Source organism: Colius striatus, chromosome 16, assembly GCF_028858725.1.
Source record: "Colius striatus isolate bColStr4 chromosome 16, bColStr4.1.hap1, whole genome shotgun sequence".
Lineage (NCBI taxonomy): Eukaryota > Metazoa > Chordata > Aves > Coliiformes > Coliidae > Colius > Colius striatus.
This window is the reverse complement of record NC_084774.1, coordinates 9031517-9046628: the sequence shown is the minus strand read 5'-3', so window position 1 is coordinate 9046628 and position 15112 is coordinate 9031517. Positions and strand designations below refer to the sequence as shown.

The following is a 15112-nucleotide window of genomic DNA, read 5'->3' as shown; positions in this document are numbered from 1 at the left end:
TATTTATAGCCCCTCAACGGCCATAGAGCGAGGGAAATAGCTGCTTTCCATTGGCTTTTGCTCTGAGGATTTCAGCTATTCAGTGTGCTGCACATAATGCTTGTTCCCTTGAGGAACTTGTGTTACAGAGTGCTCTTCGATAGTTTGTCTCCATCCTGGTTTCAAGCGTTGTACCTCTTTGAAAACCAAACTTTACTGAACCCCAAAGTGACAGACGTTTTACCCCAAGTAATGGAAGACAAGTTTTTAAATCACTACAGACTTGTAAAGAGAAACGTTTCTCTGGGATGTTACGAGCCACCGGAGGATTGAGCTCCAAAGCGAGTCCTTTTTAACACAAATTATTTGAAGTCTGATAGAAATGTGAGCTGTATCATGTAATGAGTGTGCAGTCTTCCTGGTTGGATGTTGTGGCTTTCTTTCAAGATGAACCTGTTACTTAATTGGGTGCAGCTTGGGGTTTATCTCAGAGAATGGTGGGGGGTTGGAAGGGACCTCTAGAGATCACCCAGTCCATCCCCTCCGCCAAAGCAGATCCACCCGACTCAGCCTTTGAAAAACACATCTGGGAGCTTGTGTTGGGTTTTATAATGATGTTGTTTCCTTTCCCATCCAGGACTTGTGGAAGAGGAAACACAAAGATTTCCAGATGAATAACCGAAAGGAAGATATGGAGATTGCTTCCCACTACCGTCACCTGCTGCGGGAGCTGAACGAGCAGAGGCAGCACGGCATCCTCTGTGACGTCTGCATTATAGTGGAGGGCAAGATCTTTAAGGCTCACAAAAACGTTCTGCTCGGGAGCAGTCGTTACTTCAAAACGCTGTACTGCCAGGTACAGAAAACCTCTGACCAGGCCACGGTCACCCACCTGGACATCGTGACTGCACAAGGCTTTAAAGCCATCATTGACTTCATGTACTCGGCGCACCTCGCGCTGACCAGCAGGAACGTCATCGAGGTGATGTCAGCTGCCAGCTATCTGCAGATGACAGACATCGTGCAAGCCTGCCACAACTTCATAAAGGCGGCTCTCGACATAAGCATCAAGTCTGATGCCTCAGATGATCTTGTGGATTATGAACTCGGGGCCCCTTCCAGCAGCAGCACGGACGCGCTGATCTCGGCAGTGGTGGCTGGCAGGAGTATTTCTCCCTGGTTAGCTCGGCGAACGAGTCCAGCAAACTCGTCTGGAGATTCAGCCATTGCCAGCTGCCATGAAGGAGGGAGTAGTTATGGAAAAGAGGATCAAGAACCAAAAACAGACAGCCACGAAGACGTTTCATCCCAGTCTCTTTGGGCTAGCGACGTAGGCTATGGGTCTTTACGCATCAAAGAGGAACAGGTTTCCCCATCCCATTACGGAGGGGGCGAACTCCATTCTGCCAAGGATAGTGCAATACCGAGTGCGTTCTCGGAGCAGGGAGCAGGGGATGGCTGGCAGCCCACGGGCCGCAGGAAGAACAGGAAGAACAAAGAAACTGTGCGGCATATCACACAGCAGGTGGAGGATGACAGCAGGGCGAGTTCTCCAATGCCATCCTTCTTACCTGCCTCAGGATGGCCATACGGCAGCCGAGACACGGGTAAGTCGCTCTTCCAGTTTCTGTGGCTGAACTTAACGTTGAGTTACTTGGATCTGGTTACAGAGTGGTCTCTGAAATATGTTAGCTTGCCAGAGAGGGAAAGCTGTGGAAACCTGTGTTGCCAGCATTTGAAAATGACATCCTGAGGTGGATTGGAAGGGCTGTGTGCAGTTGGTAGAGAGAGGCTCACCTTCCCTCTCTCCTCTGCCCTCGTGAGACCACATCTGGAATATTGTGTCCAGTTCTGGGCCCCTCAGTTCCAGAAGGACAGGGAGCTGCTAGAGAGAGTTCAGAGCAGGGCTGATGGAGTGGAGCATTTCCCTTGTGATGAAAGGCTGAGGGAGCTGGGGAGAAAACTGCTGTCAAGGATGAGGAATTTTCCTTGTGCAGTACATTGATGATGTCATTGCCCCGCACTCAGGTGTAATTCATTCTTACCGATGCTATTTTCAGTCCTCCTGACATTCAGGTGTCAGTTTCTCCTGTGGAAGGGAACCACCATAGCTTGTTGCTGGTAATGGCAGGATAAGTGTTTGGTGATTTTTGAGAATAATGTGGGTTGTTTTGAGGTACTACTGAGGCTTCAAATGTGTTTTGATGTGTGACTCCCGACAGTTTGAGATGAGTGGCTGCTTTTAAAGCACACAGCCAAGGAGAAAAATGTTTTCTTGGCTTCTTTTGAATTGCCAGTAGTTACTTTTCTGTCTCAAGGTAACTGTCCTCTGTGATTCCTTAATGACTGGCAATTGATAGATCCAGGAATCCTACTGATCCAGGAATTTAAGTGGGGTTTTTTTTCCAAAGGACTTTAAGGGAGTGTGGTATTGAACTCCCTAAAGCTGACTTGAAGAACTTCATCTGTGCTTGGAGTTAGCCTGTGTTTCATTGCATGCCAGAATCCCAGTCAGCCAGGAGACGGGTGTGGGAGATTATATACCCTGCTGTTGCCAAATACAGATGAAAAAAAGCAATATAAATAGTACTGAAAGTCGGAAGAGTCTTTATGGGTTGGAAAAGGGTGTTTTAAGTTTCTTGCATCCTGGAGTTTAAATGTGGTTTTCATTGAATCTGAGTAACTCTCTACAAATGTCTTTAGATTTATTATGCTTTACAGCTATCTACTGCAGCAAGCTTGCATGTAATTATTCTAATTGGCAGTGATAAAATCTAAACAACAGTCAGAAGAAAAATGTGAGATAAGATAACAGTGATTTATGGCAGATCCTGTTTTTATACTGCCTGTATTTGAGGGTTGTTTTGAATGAAGGTTCTGTGGGGATTCCCTGGTGTGCTGTTGACAGGCAAAGATCTTTCATTTTCAGGGCATCCCATAAAAAAAGCAGCTCAGTCCCTTGTTCTGTGTATGAGGTGTGGGGAGTTGGGGCAGGTATGTGAAGTAAACTGCACGTGCTGGAGCGTCTGCAGAAACAGAACTGCAGCTCTGAGGGTCTCAGCAAAATGGTTATAGATGGAGTGTCTGTGAATTACTGAAAACAGTGCAAAATAGGAGAGATTGTGTTATTGGGAACTGAGTGGAGTTTAGACTATTTCACTCCAAATTGCTAATCTTCTTGATGATTTTGTTTGGTGTCATTTCAAAGGGTTTGAACTCAGCGTGTTCAGTTTCAGTTAACACTTGGACATCTTGTCAGCAGCAAGTCCATTGTGCCCTTGTGTGTGTCGCTGTGTGGTTTGGGTGAAATCAGAGTTGGTCACTCACATGAGGTTGCTTCTTTGTGAATGTGAAGGAAAAGCATCCCTGTTCCCCCAAATCATCGCTGTCTTGGTCCCTACAAGCAGTAAGGTCTTCTGGTCTCACATTAACAATTCCATCTCCAGCAAGTGGGAACCACCCTCCTGAGAACTGCTCAGTCTCCCAGATGGCCAAGCCACAGGGTTCTGCTTGGGGTTGGGTACTGGTACCTCAGGTTGTTTCTCCTGCTAGAATTCAGGAGGAGTCCAGGGGTGTTACAAACTTAGCTCCTAGCATGAAGGAAAGTAGATTATCTTGTGTGAAAACAAATAATAAGTGTCTGCACTGTGTAATGAGTATTTGAGATGTGTTTAAATTTCAGCCTGGAGTTGTCTTTGATTCAGTAGTGTCAGGCTTCATTCTTTAAACAGACTTCATAGTCTAGGGCTCTTTTTTTAAGCTAATTTATTTATAAGTGTCCCTATTGTTCATAGCCAAGATTAAAGGTACTGGTTTGCTGAGGAAATGGGTGTTGGGTGTTCTTTCATAAGTAGCTAATCGGAAAAAAAAAGTTACCTAGAACTCTTTGTTCTTTGAGGCTCATTCACTTTTCTGACCTATTCAGTTATTTTCCGATGCTGCTTGTTAAGTCTGAAAGCTTCATTGTGACATAACTTGGGTACCATTTGCAAGTGGCTCAGACCTGGGAGGCTAACACAGACCTTCTTATGAGGCAAAGGCTGGCTTAGAGTTGATTTTAAAAGTTCAGTGTTTCTTCCTCTTGAAATCATGCAAGGTATTCACAAGATCTTGCTTGCAAGCAGCATTGTCCTTCAGCAACATGCAAGCAATATTTTGGGAGGTGGATCTTGCAAGCAACTATTGCCTCACCCTTTTAATTCAGGGTTTATTTGAGGCAGTATACTTTCCAGATTAAAAATACTATCTTACTCCTGTATTACACAAGATGTTTAAGTTATAAAGCAGCACTGCTGCAGTCATAGAACCTTTGCTATTGAAACAAGCAACAGCTCGTTGAGGAGGCTGTACTTCAGCGTGAATCAATAGAGACTCAAAAAGACATAGACTTTAAGTTTTTCAAATTGAAAGGCTAAGAAAATTCTTCAGTTGATTGGTTTCCAGATGCTGGTGAGGTGCTGCTCAGAGGCTTTGGGTTCAATTGTGCTCCAGATGAAAAGGAGCATCTGGAGTAAGCTAATTAATGGTAATCTAACATCATGGAAATAACCACTGAGGCAAGAGATTCTTCATGCCTGCTATGAGGAGTGTATCTTCTTCCTCCAAGAAAGAGTGATCAAATAGGATTTGCAAAATAATCCAAGCTGAACTGAGATGCCAGATTGAGGAAAGTGATTTGGGTCTCAATTTCTACAGGGTGCTGTCGGTCAAGCACAAAGCTTGGTGAGGACCATCTTTTCTTTCTAGCTTCAATTTATCAATTTGTATTCCCTATTTAGTATAAAACATGTTGTCTTTTTTTCCTTTCTGATCCTGTTTGGGTTGTTCAGGATGTCACTGTCATTCCTTGTATGAAACATTCATATACATGTTTTCCTCACCAAGCCATGTGAACTCGCAACAGCCATTCCCCAAAGTAAACTGAAGGATGGGCTTTTATAAATAATAACTGTCTTCATAACTGAACCAAGAAGAATTTCCTCCACAGACTTGCCAAAATAACAGGTCTGCCTTTTATTTTAACCTTTTTTCTTGAGTTCTGTAGGTTTTCTGAAGAAACACGTTGTTATTTGTTAGTCTTAATGTCAAAAATACTTAGGAAATTCAGGTCTAATCTTGTGCCTTGAACATCTGCATTTTCCTTAGGCTGCTGTTGCTCTTGCATTGCTGGATCAAGTCTTTACAGGATTACATCTCCTGGGTGCATGGAGTGGTCAGAGAGGACAGCTCTATCTTCACTAGGAGAGCTGTTAAGTTAGCAGAATGTTTCTGGCTTTTCCTCTTCATACAATTGGAAAACTGTCACTTGCAAGGTGTCTCTTGAAGAGTGTCTTGGTGGTTTTGTTGCTGTGTTAGTTCAAGCATAGTAAGTTCTGATTCAGGAATTTATTTCTAAGGAAATACTCCCACACATCCTCTGAGTGTTTGTACCCTAAAGCTGCAAGTGAGTTTTTGTGTGCCAATTGACTGTGAGACGAAGCTGATTCTTCTCGAAACAGAACAACCATTTCTAAAGACAGTTTAGGAACTTTTTGTTGACTTTGGTTACAGGTAGTGAAATCATTGTATTCTGTAAGAAGAGCTTGAGGATTTCAGTAAGCCCAGAGTAGCGACCTTCAGTCAATGGTTTGATTTTGTACCCAGCTATTCCTGTTAGAGACAAATAAACCTTGCTGAGACTAACACTTCCATGTCTAGTTGTTCTTCACTCTTTTTGACTCCTGCATCCTGGCATTAAAAACCTGTTGCTACCTGATAAATTATAGTGCTCCCATGTGTTGTTCTGCACTGGCCCAGGCTGCCCAGGGAAGGTGTAGAGGCTTCTGGTCTGGAGGTCTTCCCAACCCACCTGGACATGTTCCTGTGCAACTTGGTATAGGTGGGACCTGCTTTTGTCAGTCATGATGTCACTTACTTGATATTCACTAAAATATACAAATATACAGTACAATATCTAAAATATACATTGATAAATTGTCGGTTGTTATGGGACAAACCCAAATGTGTTGAAGGAGATGCCAAGCAAAGGCTTGGTAGGTAGATTGATAGTGTGCAGTGTTGAAATAATCTGCATAGCCAAAAAAAACTCCTGGGATGGAATACAGTCATTGACTCTTCCTTTCAGTGGGTTTTGCTTTGAAGAGATGGAGTCTGCAATCCATCTCCATGCTCTTGAGTTCTGGTTGCAATAGCAAAACCGAGGGCAGGTGTTGAAGTGTTTGTTACAGCTGTGAATGAGAACTGGGCTGGTTAAAATCTCAGATTAAGCTCTGACATCCTACACGGGCTCCAGTTTGAACAGTTTCCTCCTGCTAGTTGTTGGTACCTTATTTAGATATTTGCTTTCTGCTCAGCTTTGGAGAGCTCAGTTTTGAAGGAGGATGGATGTTATGGAGGAAACCATTCATCTTATTGGGAAGGAGTATTTCTGAGGGTAGGTAAAAGGAAATTGTAAACTGCCTGACACTTGGAAAATCAACTTAATTACTGCATTTTTCCACCTGCTTTCCATGAAGTTATGCTGCAAGGTAGTAACATTTTCTTTGCTACAAATGGCTTTAATGACATTTTTATTGGGTCAAATTTGAGTGCCTGAAGCAGTGGCAATGAGTGGTGTCAGGCTTTCCTTGGCAGCCAGACCTGGAGGGGTTACAGGTTACAGCTCTAATGCCACCCCCAGAATTCTTTCTTAGCCCTGAAATCAGCTTAGCTTGTGTTTGGCATTCCCTCTGGCTTACAGAGCTGCCTGGGTTTCTACAGTGCCTTTGGTTCTCTCTTCATGTGCATGAAATATCCACTGTGCTGTGTGGAAGGGCTGCTTGTTGCAGCAAAATGCAGAAACAGACAAAAAACCACCCCAGCCCCACCCTGATCTCTGTGTCCCTCTGCTGAATGTTGCAGGGAGTGCTCAGGGAGTAATTCCAGGTCTCTGTAGCATGACAGATGTGGGGTAATAAAATTATTAGGATGCAATATTTGTAGGAATAACTCTTTGGAGTTTCTGGTATTAAAGGGTTAGGCCAGGTTATTTGCAAGTTTGGAAGCTTTAAAGCCAGACACTTATTCCCTGGCTACACCCTGGCTTTAAAATGGTTCCACCCTAAACCAGCTTTAGCTCAAAGCTCAGTGTCTGTTTCCTTTCCCCACCCTGCATTCCATTTTCCCAGGCTCCAAAGCCCTCCTCCTCCTCTTCCTCCTTCTCCTCCTCCTCTTCCTCCTCCCTACGGTAGCAATCCTGATTGTGTTAATCTGCTTTAACTCCAGAGATCAGAAGCAGTTCCCCTCTCAAGTGCCCTGCTCAGGATTGTGTTTGTTCCCTCTGCCAGGGTTACACCACACTCATCTCCACAGACATCTCAACTTTTCCAAGATGGGTTTTTTTGCTCTTTTCAGTAAAGGAGTAAATTAAAAAGTAACAAATGAAGAAGGTTTTAGAATTTTAACATTAAAAAAATCCTTTCTGATCCTGCTTTGCAATTATCTCTCTTCAGGGCTTTCACTTTCTAATTTGGAGTGCTGCTTTTGCATTAAAACATGGCAGGAGTTCGTTCCTTGGATGCCGTGTCTAGGAATCAACTCCCAGAGTGACTGTTACTGTGTTGATCTCAGATATTATCTTTATTTTTTTTAGTGTTTCTTACAGACACTTGTTTTCAGAAGGTAAATATTTGTTCTGAGCATTTCAAAGGTTGTAGCTCAGCATCCTGTCATATCAGGAATAGCAGTGTTCATATTTAATGTGATACCTGGATGTTAGATTTCTATCCCTTCATGTTTGTGTCTGTTCATGTGCAGATGTGTAAGCGACTGTCTCTGTGCTGAGAAGCAGCAGAGAGTAACATCAGTCCTTTCATTGTGTGAGTTATGAGACTTGGAGAGAGAGGTTAAGCTCCCAGTAACCTGAGCATTTTTGAAGGGATGGTCTGTTTGAAGTTGCTGTATGATTCTTGGCATATTTGGGGGAAATGGGAGTGCAGCTTAAGGTAGTTCTGCACTGCCCAGTCATTCCTGCTCCTGCAAGGGCCACTTTACTGTTCCATTTTAGAATAGTTTCAAAAACAATTAAACAAATTTAACCATTTCTCTCTTCTTTGGGTGTTTTATTTTACCTCGTCTGAGGCAAGATCAGTTTCTTGACTACATTTACTCTGTGGCCCTGCAAACAGTTGAGTTGAAGTTATGAACAGGCAGTGGGAGAGCAGCAATGGGCAGCTGTGTTTGGGGCCAGAAACTCCTTTTGCTGACACAGACCACAGAAAAATATCTGCAGAATTTCACTCAATGTTAGAAAAACAAATATTACAGGAAAGAAATAAAAGTGGATGTGGTTTTTTCAGATACCTGGAAGAGCAGAGGGAATTCTCCAGTGGATATTTGTACACTAATTACTGTTTTGAGGAAAAGATGTAGCTAACACTTGGGCTTTTGGAATACCCCTGCAGAAGTATCAGTACAAAACTAGATTGTGTAGAACAAGCCTAGTTTGGTTTAGAAATACTACTGTAGGGGTAGTGAGAACATTTCTGTTGGTAAAACATATCTGGTGAAGATCCATGGGCTGTAGGATGAAAACAGTGTTCAAGCCTATGTGATGAGTTGCAGAAGGACAGGGAGCTGCTGGAGAGAGCTCAGTGCAGGGCCACAGAGATGATGGAGTGGAGCATCTCCCTTGTGATGAAAGGCTGGGGGAGCTGGGGCTCTGCAGCTTGGAGGAGACTGAGGGGTGACCTCATGAGGGGTGACCTCATTCATGTTTGCAAATACATCAAGGATGAGTGTCAGGAGGATGGAGCCAGGCAGGGATGGCCAATGACAGGACAAGGGGCAATGGGCACAAGCTGGAACAGAAGAAGTTCCAAAGAAACACAAGGCAAAACTTGTTCCCTGTTGAGGTGAGGGAGCACTGGCAGGGGCTGCCCAGATGGGCTCTGGAGTCTCCTTCTCTGGAGACATTCAAACTGAGCTGCATGAGTTCCTGTGTGCCCTACTGTAGGTGGTCCTGCTCTGGTGGGGGTTGGAGTGGGTGAGCTTTCCAGGTCCCTTCCAGCCATTGAGATTGTGTGATGAGTGCTGCTGTTCAGTTGGCAAGGCCTGCCCTCAGCCCTGCAGAAACAACAGTAACACCCCTGGAAACTGGCAGTTTTCTCAGCAGTGCAGGACAGAGTCCTGGGTCACCCAGGTCAGTCACAGCTGAGAAGCTGGAGCAGGATTCAAACCTGGAAGGACAGAGGTGGGCAGGCTCAGCCTGAAGGAGACGCTGATTTTGGTTCCATATGGATTCACTCAGCTACCTTATGGTCTTTAACATAAAAGCAGTGCTTAATGATCATATGTGTTGTGGGTAAATCTCTGTGTTTGCCTGATAGTTTCCTGAGTTATGAAATTGGAGCTTATTTTGACTGCTGCACACACTTATTACATCCACATGTGTACTATTATGTTTGTAAAACAGAGCTAATCAAAACCAACACAGCTCATGGCATCACGTCTGTGTAAATCCTGCAGTGTGGGGTTTGCTTAACAAATCCTAAGTTGTGAAACACTTTTGAAGGATTCCTGTTGGAAAGGAGGGGGTATCTGGAGCACAAGCTTCAAGGATATTTTTAGCAGCTGCTAAGATTGTCGTTTTTCTGCCAGTGCTGATGCTCCTCTGTTTTTATATTCCCATGAAAAAAAGAGAAAACCACTAAGAAATGAAAGCTGCTTCTTTTTTTTCCCTGTGGGTTTAAAAATTAATGCTGCCTTTTGCACAGGAGAACAAACCAAATCTTCCTTAACTTGTACAAGAAACATCATCCTTGAAATTTCAGATGAAATCTGCTGTCGGGCAGCTCTGAATAAATACTTGACACAAATAGGTAGAAGAACCTCAGAAAATCATGTCTTTGATTTAACCTTAGGGTTTTTTTTTTCCAGAAGAATTCATCTCAGGTCATAATTTAGCACTGTCCTTGAAAGAAAAGCTGAGTTGAAGTGACTCCCACTTTCCCTTGGCACTTCATTGCACCCCCACGCTGCCCTGCAGTTGTTCCGGTGAAGGTGTCTGTGCAGCCCTGTAGTGAGCTGGATTGGGGAACTGATCTGGCTTTAAAAATAGCTTTTTTTTTTAATAAACCAGTTTATTTTTAACATATTAATTCCTGTCTCAAGTTCACCTCACAACTACAGATGTAGTTTTGGTCCAGCTGAGGGAGTAGCAGAGGAGGATCAGGAATGAGCATGGGGAGTGGGAGAAGCTGCTGGTGTTGGGACCTCTCCCCTCTGCCCTTTCTCCTTGTCATGCTGTGAACAAAAACAAATCACATTTGCCACCACACTAAAAATTACCCAGCAGTGTGCAGGAGATCCTAAACAGCTGTCCCAGAAAGTATGGGGCCAGCATCCATCACAGGTAGCTTCCAGGACTGATGCTGTTTAGTTTCTTCATTAACAAGTTGGGCGATGGGATGGAGCTGAGCCCTCAGCAAGTTGTTGGATGACACCAGACTGGGAGGAGTGATTTGCTGGAAGGCAGCAGTGCCAGACACAGCATGAATTCAGGAAAGACAAATGTGAAGTCCTCAGTGTGGGACAGAGTAACTCCATGCACCAGCACGGGTCGGCAGCTGAGGAGTGAGAAAGCAGCTTTGCAGAAAATGAGTTCTGGTGAGTGAGGAGCTGAAGAGGGATCTGTGTGCCCTCCAGCAAGGAAGGCTGGCTGCCTGCTCAGTGGCCTTACAGAGAGCATACTCAGCATGTCTCATGAACTGAGACCATGTTTGGATACAAGATCCAGTCTGTGGATCTCCAGGACAAGAAAGACTTTGAGCTGCTTGAGCAAGCCCAGCTGAAGCCATCAAGATATCATATATGAGGAGAGGCTGAGACAGTGTGGTTTAACCTTGAAGAAAGGGAAGCAACTGTCCAGAACCAAATCCTTGTCAGATGGATATGGAGAAAGGATGAGAGGTAATGGACACAAGTTCCAGGAAGGGAAATTCTCATGGGATAAAAGGAGGAAATTCTTTGCAGGGTGGTCAGATGATGGAGGAAGGGCCTGGAGAAGCTGTGGCAACTAACCTCATTTGCTGTGGTTTTCAAACTCTGCTTTCCTTGATGCTCATCTTTCTGACAGCAGGACCCATGGACCTGAAAGTTTCTTCCCTTCACCTTTCCACCTTAACTTATGTGAAGAGAGAATGTTTTCTACCCTTATAAACTTTGCTGTGTGTTTTTGTGTGCTTTGTTCATACATGTGTTAAAAAAAAAACAACCTGCATGACTTGCCAGCCCTGCTTCATGTTTGCCTATCACAGGGAAAGTATTTGGTGGACTCAGCTGGGGTTCTGCTGGTTATGACTGTCAGGAGTGCTTTATAAATAAGAGTAGTGTTTCTTTAATTAGCTCCAGATAGTTGTAGGATCCTGCTGTCACCCCTAGCTTTGGCAAGTGTCCACAAAATGCAGGCAGCCAGAGACTTTGGCTGGATTTAGTTGATGGTGTTCCTGATGTCAGGTTGAAAGGATGCTGGTGAAACCAGCAGGACGATGGTATTTGTTCTGAAGCATCTGAAGGCTTAAGTTGAGCCCGAACAGGTACTGCATTGGGTGAGCTCTCTGGGAAGGGTAAGGATGCTCTCTGTGACAGGAGGTGAAGACTTGTAAAGATCCAATGAGTTTACTCCAGGTGCTGAGCAGTGATAACCTCCCTTGGAGTGGCTCGTGTTGCCAAATTCAAGGGCAGCTGAGAGGCTGGAAAGGCTCCTGAAATTTGCCAGGGTGACAGAGGAAACTGAGAAACTGGCTTAAAGCTTTGGCTGTAAATGCTAAGCTAAATAGTGATGCACTCTTTCAAAGACTACTGTGCTTGCTGCCTGCCTGGCTGTTGGCTCACTCAGATGAGGTAGGCAAAGCCTTGATGATGCATGTTGTGTGACCTCATCATCCTGCAAACTCCAGAGACCAAGGGAGAAGCATTACTGCTCTGTGTCTCTGCCAAACACAAAAGGACTTTGAAGATGACAGACTTCTTGTAACTCCTCTTACCTTGAGACTGTAAGGAAAGGAAACAATATTGAGGAATAAAGACCTGGAGAAATGTTGCCTTTAGTTCTTGTTTCTTGTGTGTAATCTGTGTGGCCTTTATTCACAACTTTCTCTCTTCTCATGAGTTCAGTCCTACATACAAGAGAGAGCAGAAATCAAAGCTAAAAGAGGGGAAAATGATTAAAAAACCAAATTATGAAGCAGTCATAGGACTGGGAGTCTGAGAAACAGCAGAAAACACCACTTGAGGGTACACCGAGAAGGTAAAAACAATACGAACAAGAAAGAAATGATCATAGAATGGTAGGGGTTGGAAGGGACCTTTAGAGATCATCCAGTCCAACCCCCCTGCAGAAGCAGGTTCACCTAGATCAGGTCACACAGGAATATGTCCAGGCAGGTCTTGAAGACCTCCAAGGAGAGAGAAGCAGCCACTGAGAAGGTGGTTTAAGCTGTAATGAGGAAAAATGAGTAAAGCATGGAGAAGAAATGAAAAGGAAACATTTGTGTGTCAAAGCCATTAGTTAATTGTATTCAAGGGGGGATGGAAAGAAGCTGGAACACAAAAAGTTCCATTTAAACATAAGGAGAAAGTAGTGTGAGGTGAGGGAGCCCTGGCCCAGGCTGCCCAGGGAGGGTGTGGAGGCTGCTGCTCTAGAGGGCTTCAAAACCCACCTGGACACGTTCCTGTGTGACCTGATCTAGATGGGAGCTGCTTCTGCATGGGGTTGGACTGGCTGATCTCTAAAGGTCCCTTCCAACCCTCCCATGCTGTGATGCAGAGTTTGAGATGCATGGAAATGCTGTTGCTAAAGCTGTAAAAAAACAGGCCCTGTGTTTTGTTGGAAAATAACAACCCCCCCAAAAGCTCCTTGTGAAGTGACCAAAGTCCCGAGGCTGCCGAGCGCTGCCGTGTTTTGGGAAGCACGCTGCTCTAATGGAGTAACTGCAAAATAATGATTTGCTAAAGAGACTAATGAGCTCAGTTTTTTAGAGCAGCATTAATCCCCTGTTTAGCTTCGTGCCCCGGTCGGGATTGCCTGGGATCCATGTGCAGTCACAGGGGCTGGCTGAGCCGCCTGAAAAACGAGCTGCGGAGGCTCTGGCCAGAGCTCTGGGGCTGCCGCGGGACCCGCTGCCCACAGTGATTGCAAAATAAGAGCTCATTTGCTAAAGCTGGGTTTATGTGCTGCTGAAGCACTGTAGTAAACAGTTTAGATTACTGGGAAGTGATGGATAGTTTTGATTCATACAGTTCTTTGGCTAAATCTTGTTAAAAGAAGCTGGATTGTAGGGAAGAGAGAGAAGTGGTTTTGGAGCGCCATGAAGAGGAACTTCATGTGCTTTTGGGGTTTTGATGTGCTGAGAGTGCTTTAGGAACTAAGTGGATATTTATTTTGCCTTAATATGTGTTTGATTAGGTTGCATCAGCTGTAAATACTGGGAGCTCTGAAGCCTCTGTTTCACTGTCTCTAATCTTGGCTTTTGAGGAGCGTTCAACGTCTTGTTGTGGTTACAATCAATCTGTGTTTCAGCAATTAGTGTTTATGTGCAGCAGGCAGCAGCGGGCTCTGGCAGCTGCCAATCAGCAGCTGTAACTGGCCATGGGAAAGGATGGGAGACAGCACAAGGTGACTTACTGCCTGCCTGGTTATTTGGCAGTGCTGTGTGGTTCACAAACACCCTTTCTGGCCCGAGTTGCTTGCTGTGGTTTGCTGTGTAGGCAGTAAGGAGAGCAGGAGTGGCAGTACCACCACGGCTCTCATTTCATAAAGCTGGCTGTTGCCTTTCCAGTTGAATGGGCTAGGATTTACTTTCTTTGCCACCTTTTGTAACAGCTGCTGTTTTTTAAAGTCTTGGGAGTTTTTCCCTTTATGCAGAAAGGGTAGTTTTTACAACAAACTTTATTGCTATCTTGAGAAATGCCTGTCCCTGGCAGCTGCTCCCTCGGTGCCAGAGGGGTGGCCAAACACATGAAGAGTCAAAGCAATTGATTTCTTCTGCTTGGCTAAGGTTTAATAAAACTGATCACATGAGATCATCCAAGCAAAACACAAATGGAGGAGGGAAAGTGGTTTGATTTAAAGGGAGCCTATATCTGACAGCTCATAGAATCCCACAATGGTTTGGATGGGAAGGCACCTTGAAGATACCTCTTTCCAACCCATGCCGAGGAACAGTCTTCCACTAGCCCAGGTTGCTCCCAGCCCCATCCAACCTGCCCTTGAACCTTTCCTTTGATGGGGCAGCCACAGCCTTTCTGGGCAGCCTGTGCCAGGGCCTCACCATTCCTCAAAGAGAAGAACTTGTTCCTGATGTCTAATCTAAACATGCCCTGTCAACTTAAAGCCATTACCCCTTGTCCTGTCACTACACACCCTCCATGTAGCTGCTGCTGTGTTGCCAGCCTCCAGCCTTGGGTATCCCTCACATCTCAGGGGTGTAGGATTATGCTGCTAAGGATTGATTTATCATTATTGTTTGCTCTGAGGCTTTCTGTATTTTAAAGGAAGTAGAAAAACTTAACAGTGAGAGGTACTGGCAGCGTTATACAGCTTAGTGAGGAGCAAGCAACCATGTTCAGGAATCTGATGTGCCCTGGGCTGGGGCTGAGATATTCCCTGGCTGATCCTGGCTCTTTCCTGCATCTTTCTGTGGCAGTTACCACCTGTAAAATGGAGGGAAAAATAATGATGTTCCTGTAGCCCCTTTCCAGGCTCCAGGAGGCAGGCACTCTACCAGTGTCCTCATTAGCTTTTTTTAGCAAGGAGTTGCAGATTACCATCGTGCCCTGGTTTGAAGTTGTTCAACACTTCAGCTGAGAGCCACTGTGCCACACTCTTCCCTTCTCTTGAGTTCTGCTGAGACCTTCTGGATGGGAGTGAGCTTATTGCTGTGGTGTACATGGGCAGCACCTGGGTTGTTGCCCTGAGAAGAGCGAGGGGAATTTGTCACAGCCGACCAGTGTGTGTTTTAGCCATAGAAATGGTTAGGAATGGTTGTCTCTTGCATGAAGTAGATTTGAACATATCTTGAACTAGGAAGCAACAAAACGTTAAGGATCTCCGAAACAGCTTATTTTTCCATCTGGTCACCTACCATCAATGCCT

At 44.8% G+C, this 15112-nt stretch overlaps 1 protein-coding gene across 7 annotated transcripts in view; it reads left to right on the top strand.

Annotated features, from left to right (window-relative positions):
* Positions 1 to 15112, top strand: part of ZBTB46 (zinc finger and BTB domain containing 46) — a 51348-nt gene that overhangs the window by 14057 nt on the left and 22179 nt on the right. For all 7 annotated transcript variants that reach the window (XM_062009400.1, XM_062009399.1, XM_062009397.1 and 4 more), the window contains one exon: positions 617 to 1586. In XM_062009400.1, coding sequence (XP_061865384.1) covers positions 617 to 1586 — 970 coding nt within the window. The remainder of the gene's footprint in view (positions 1 to 616; positions 1587 to 15112) is intronic.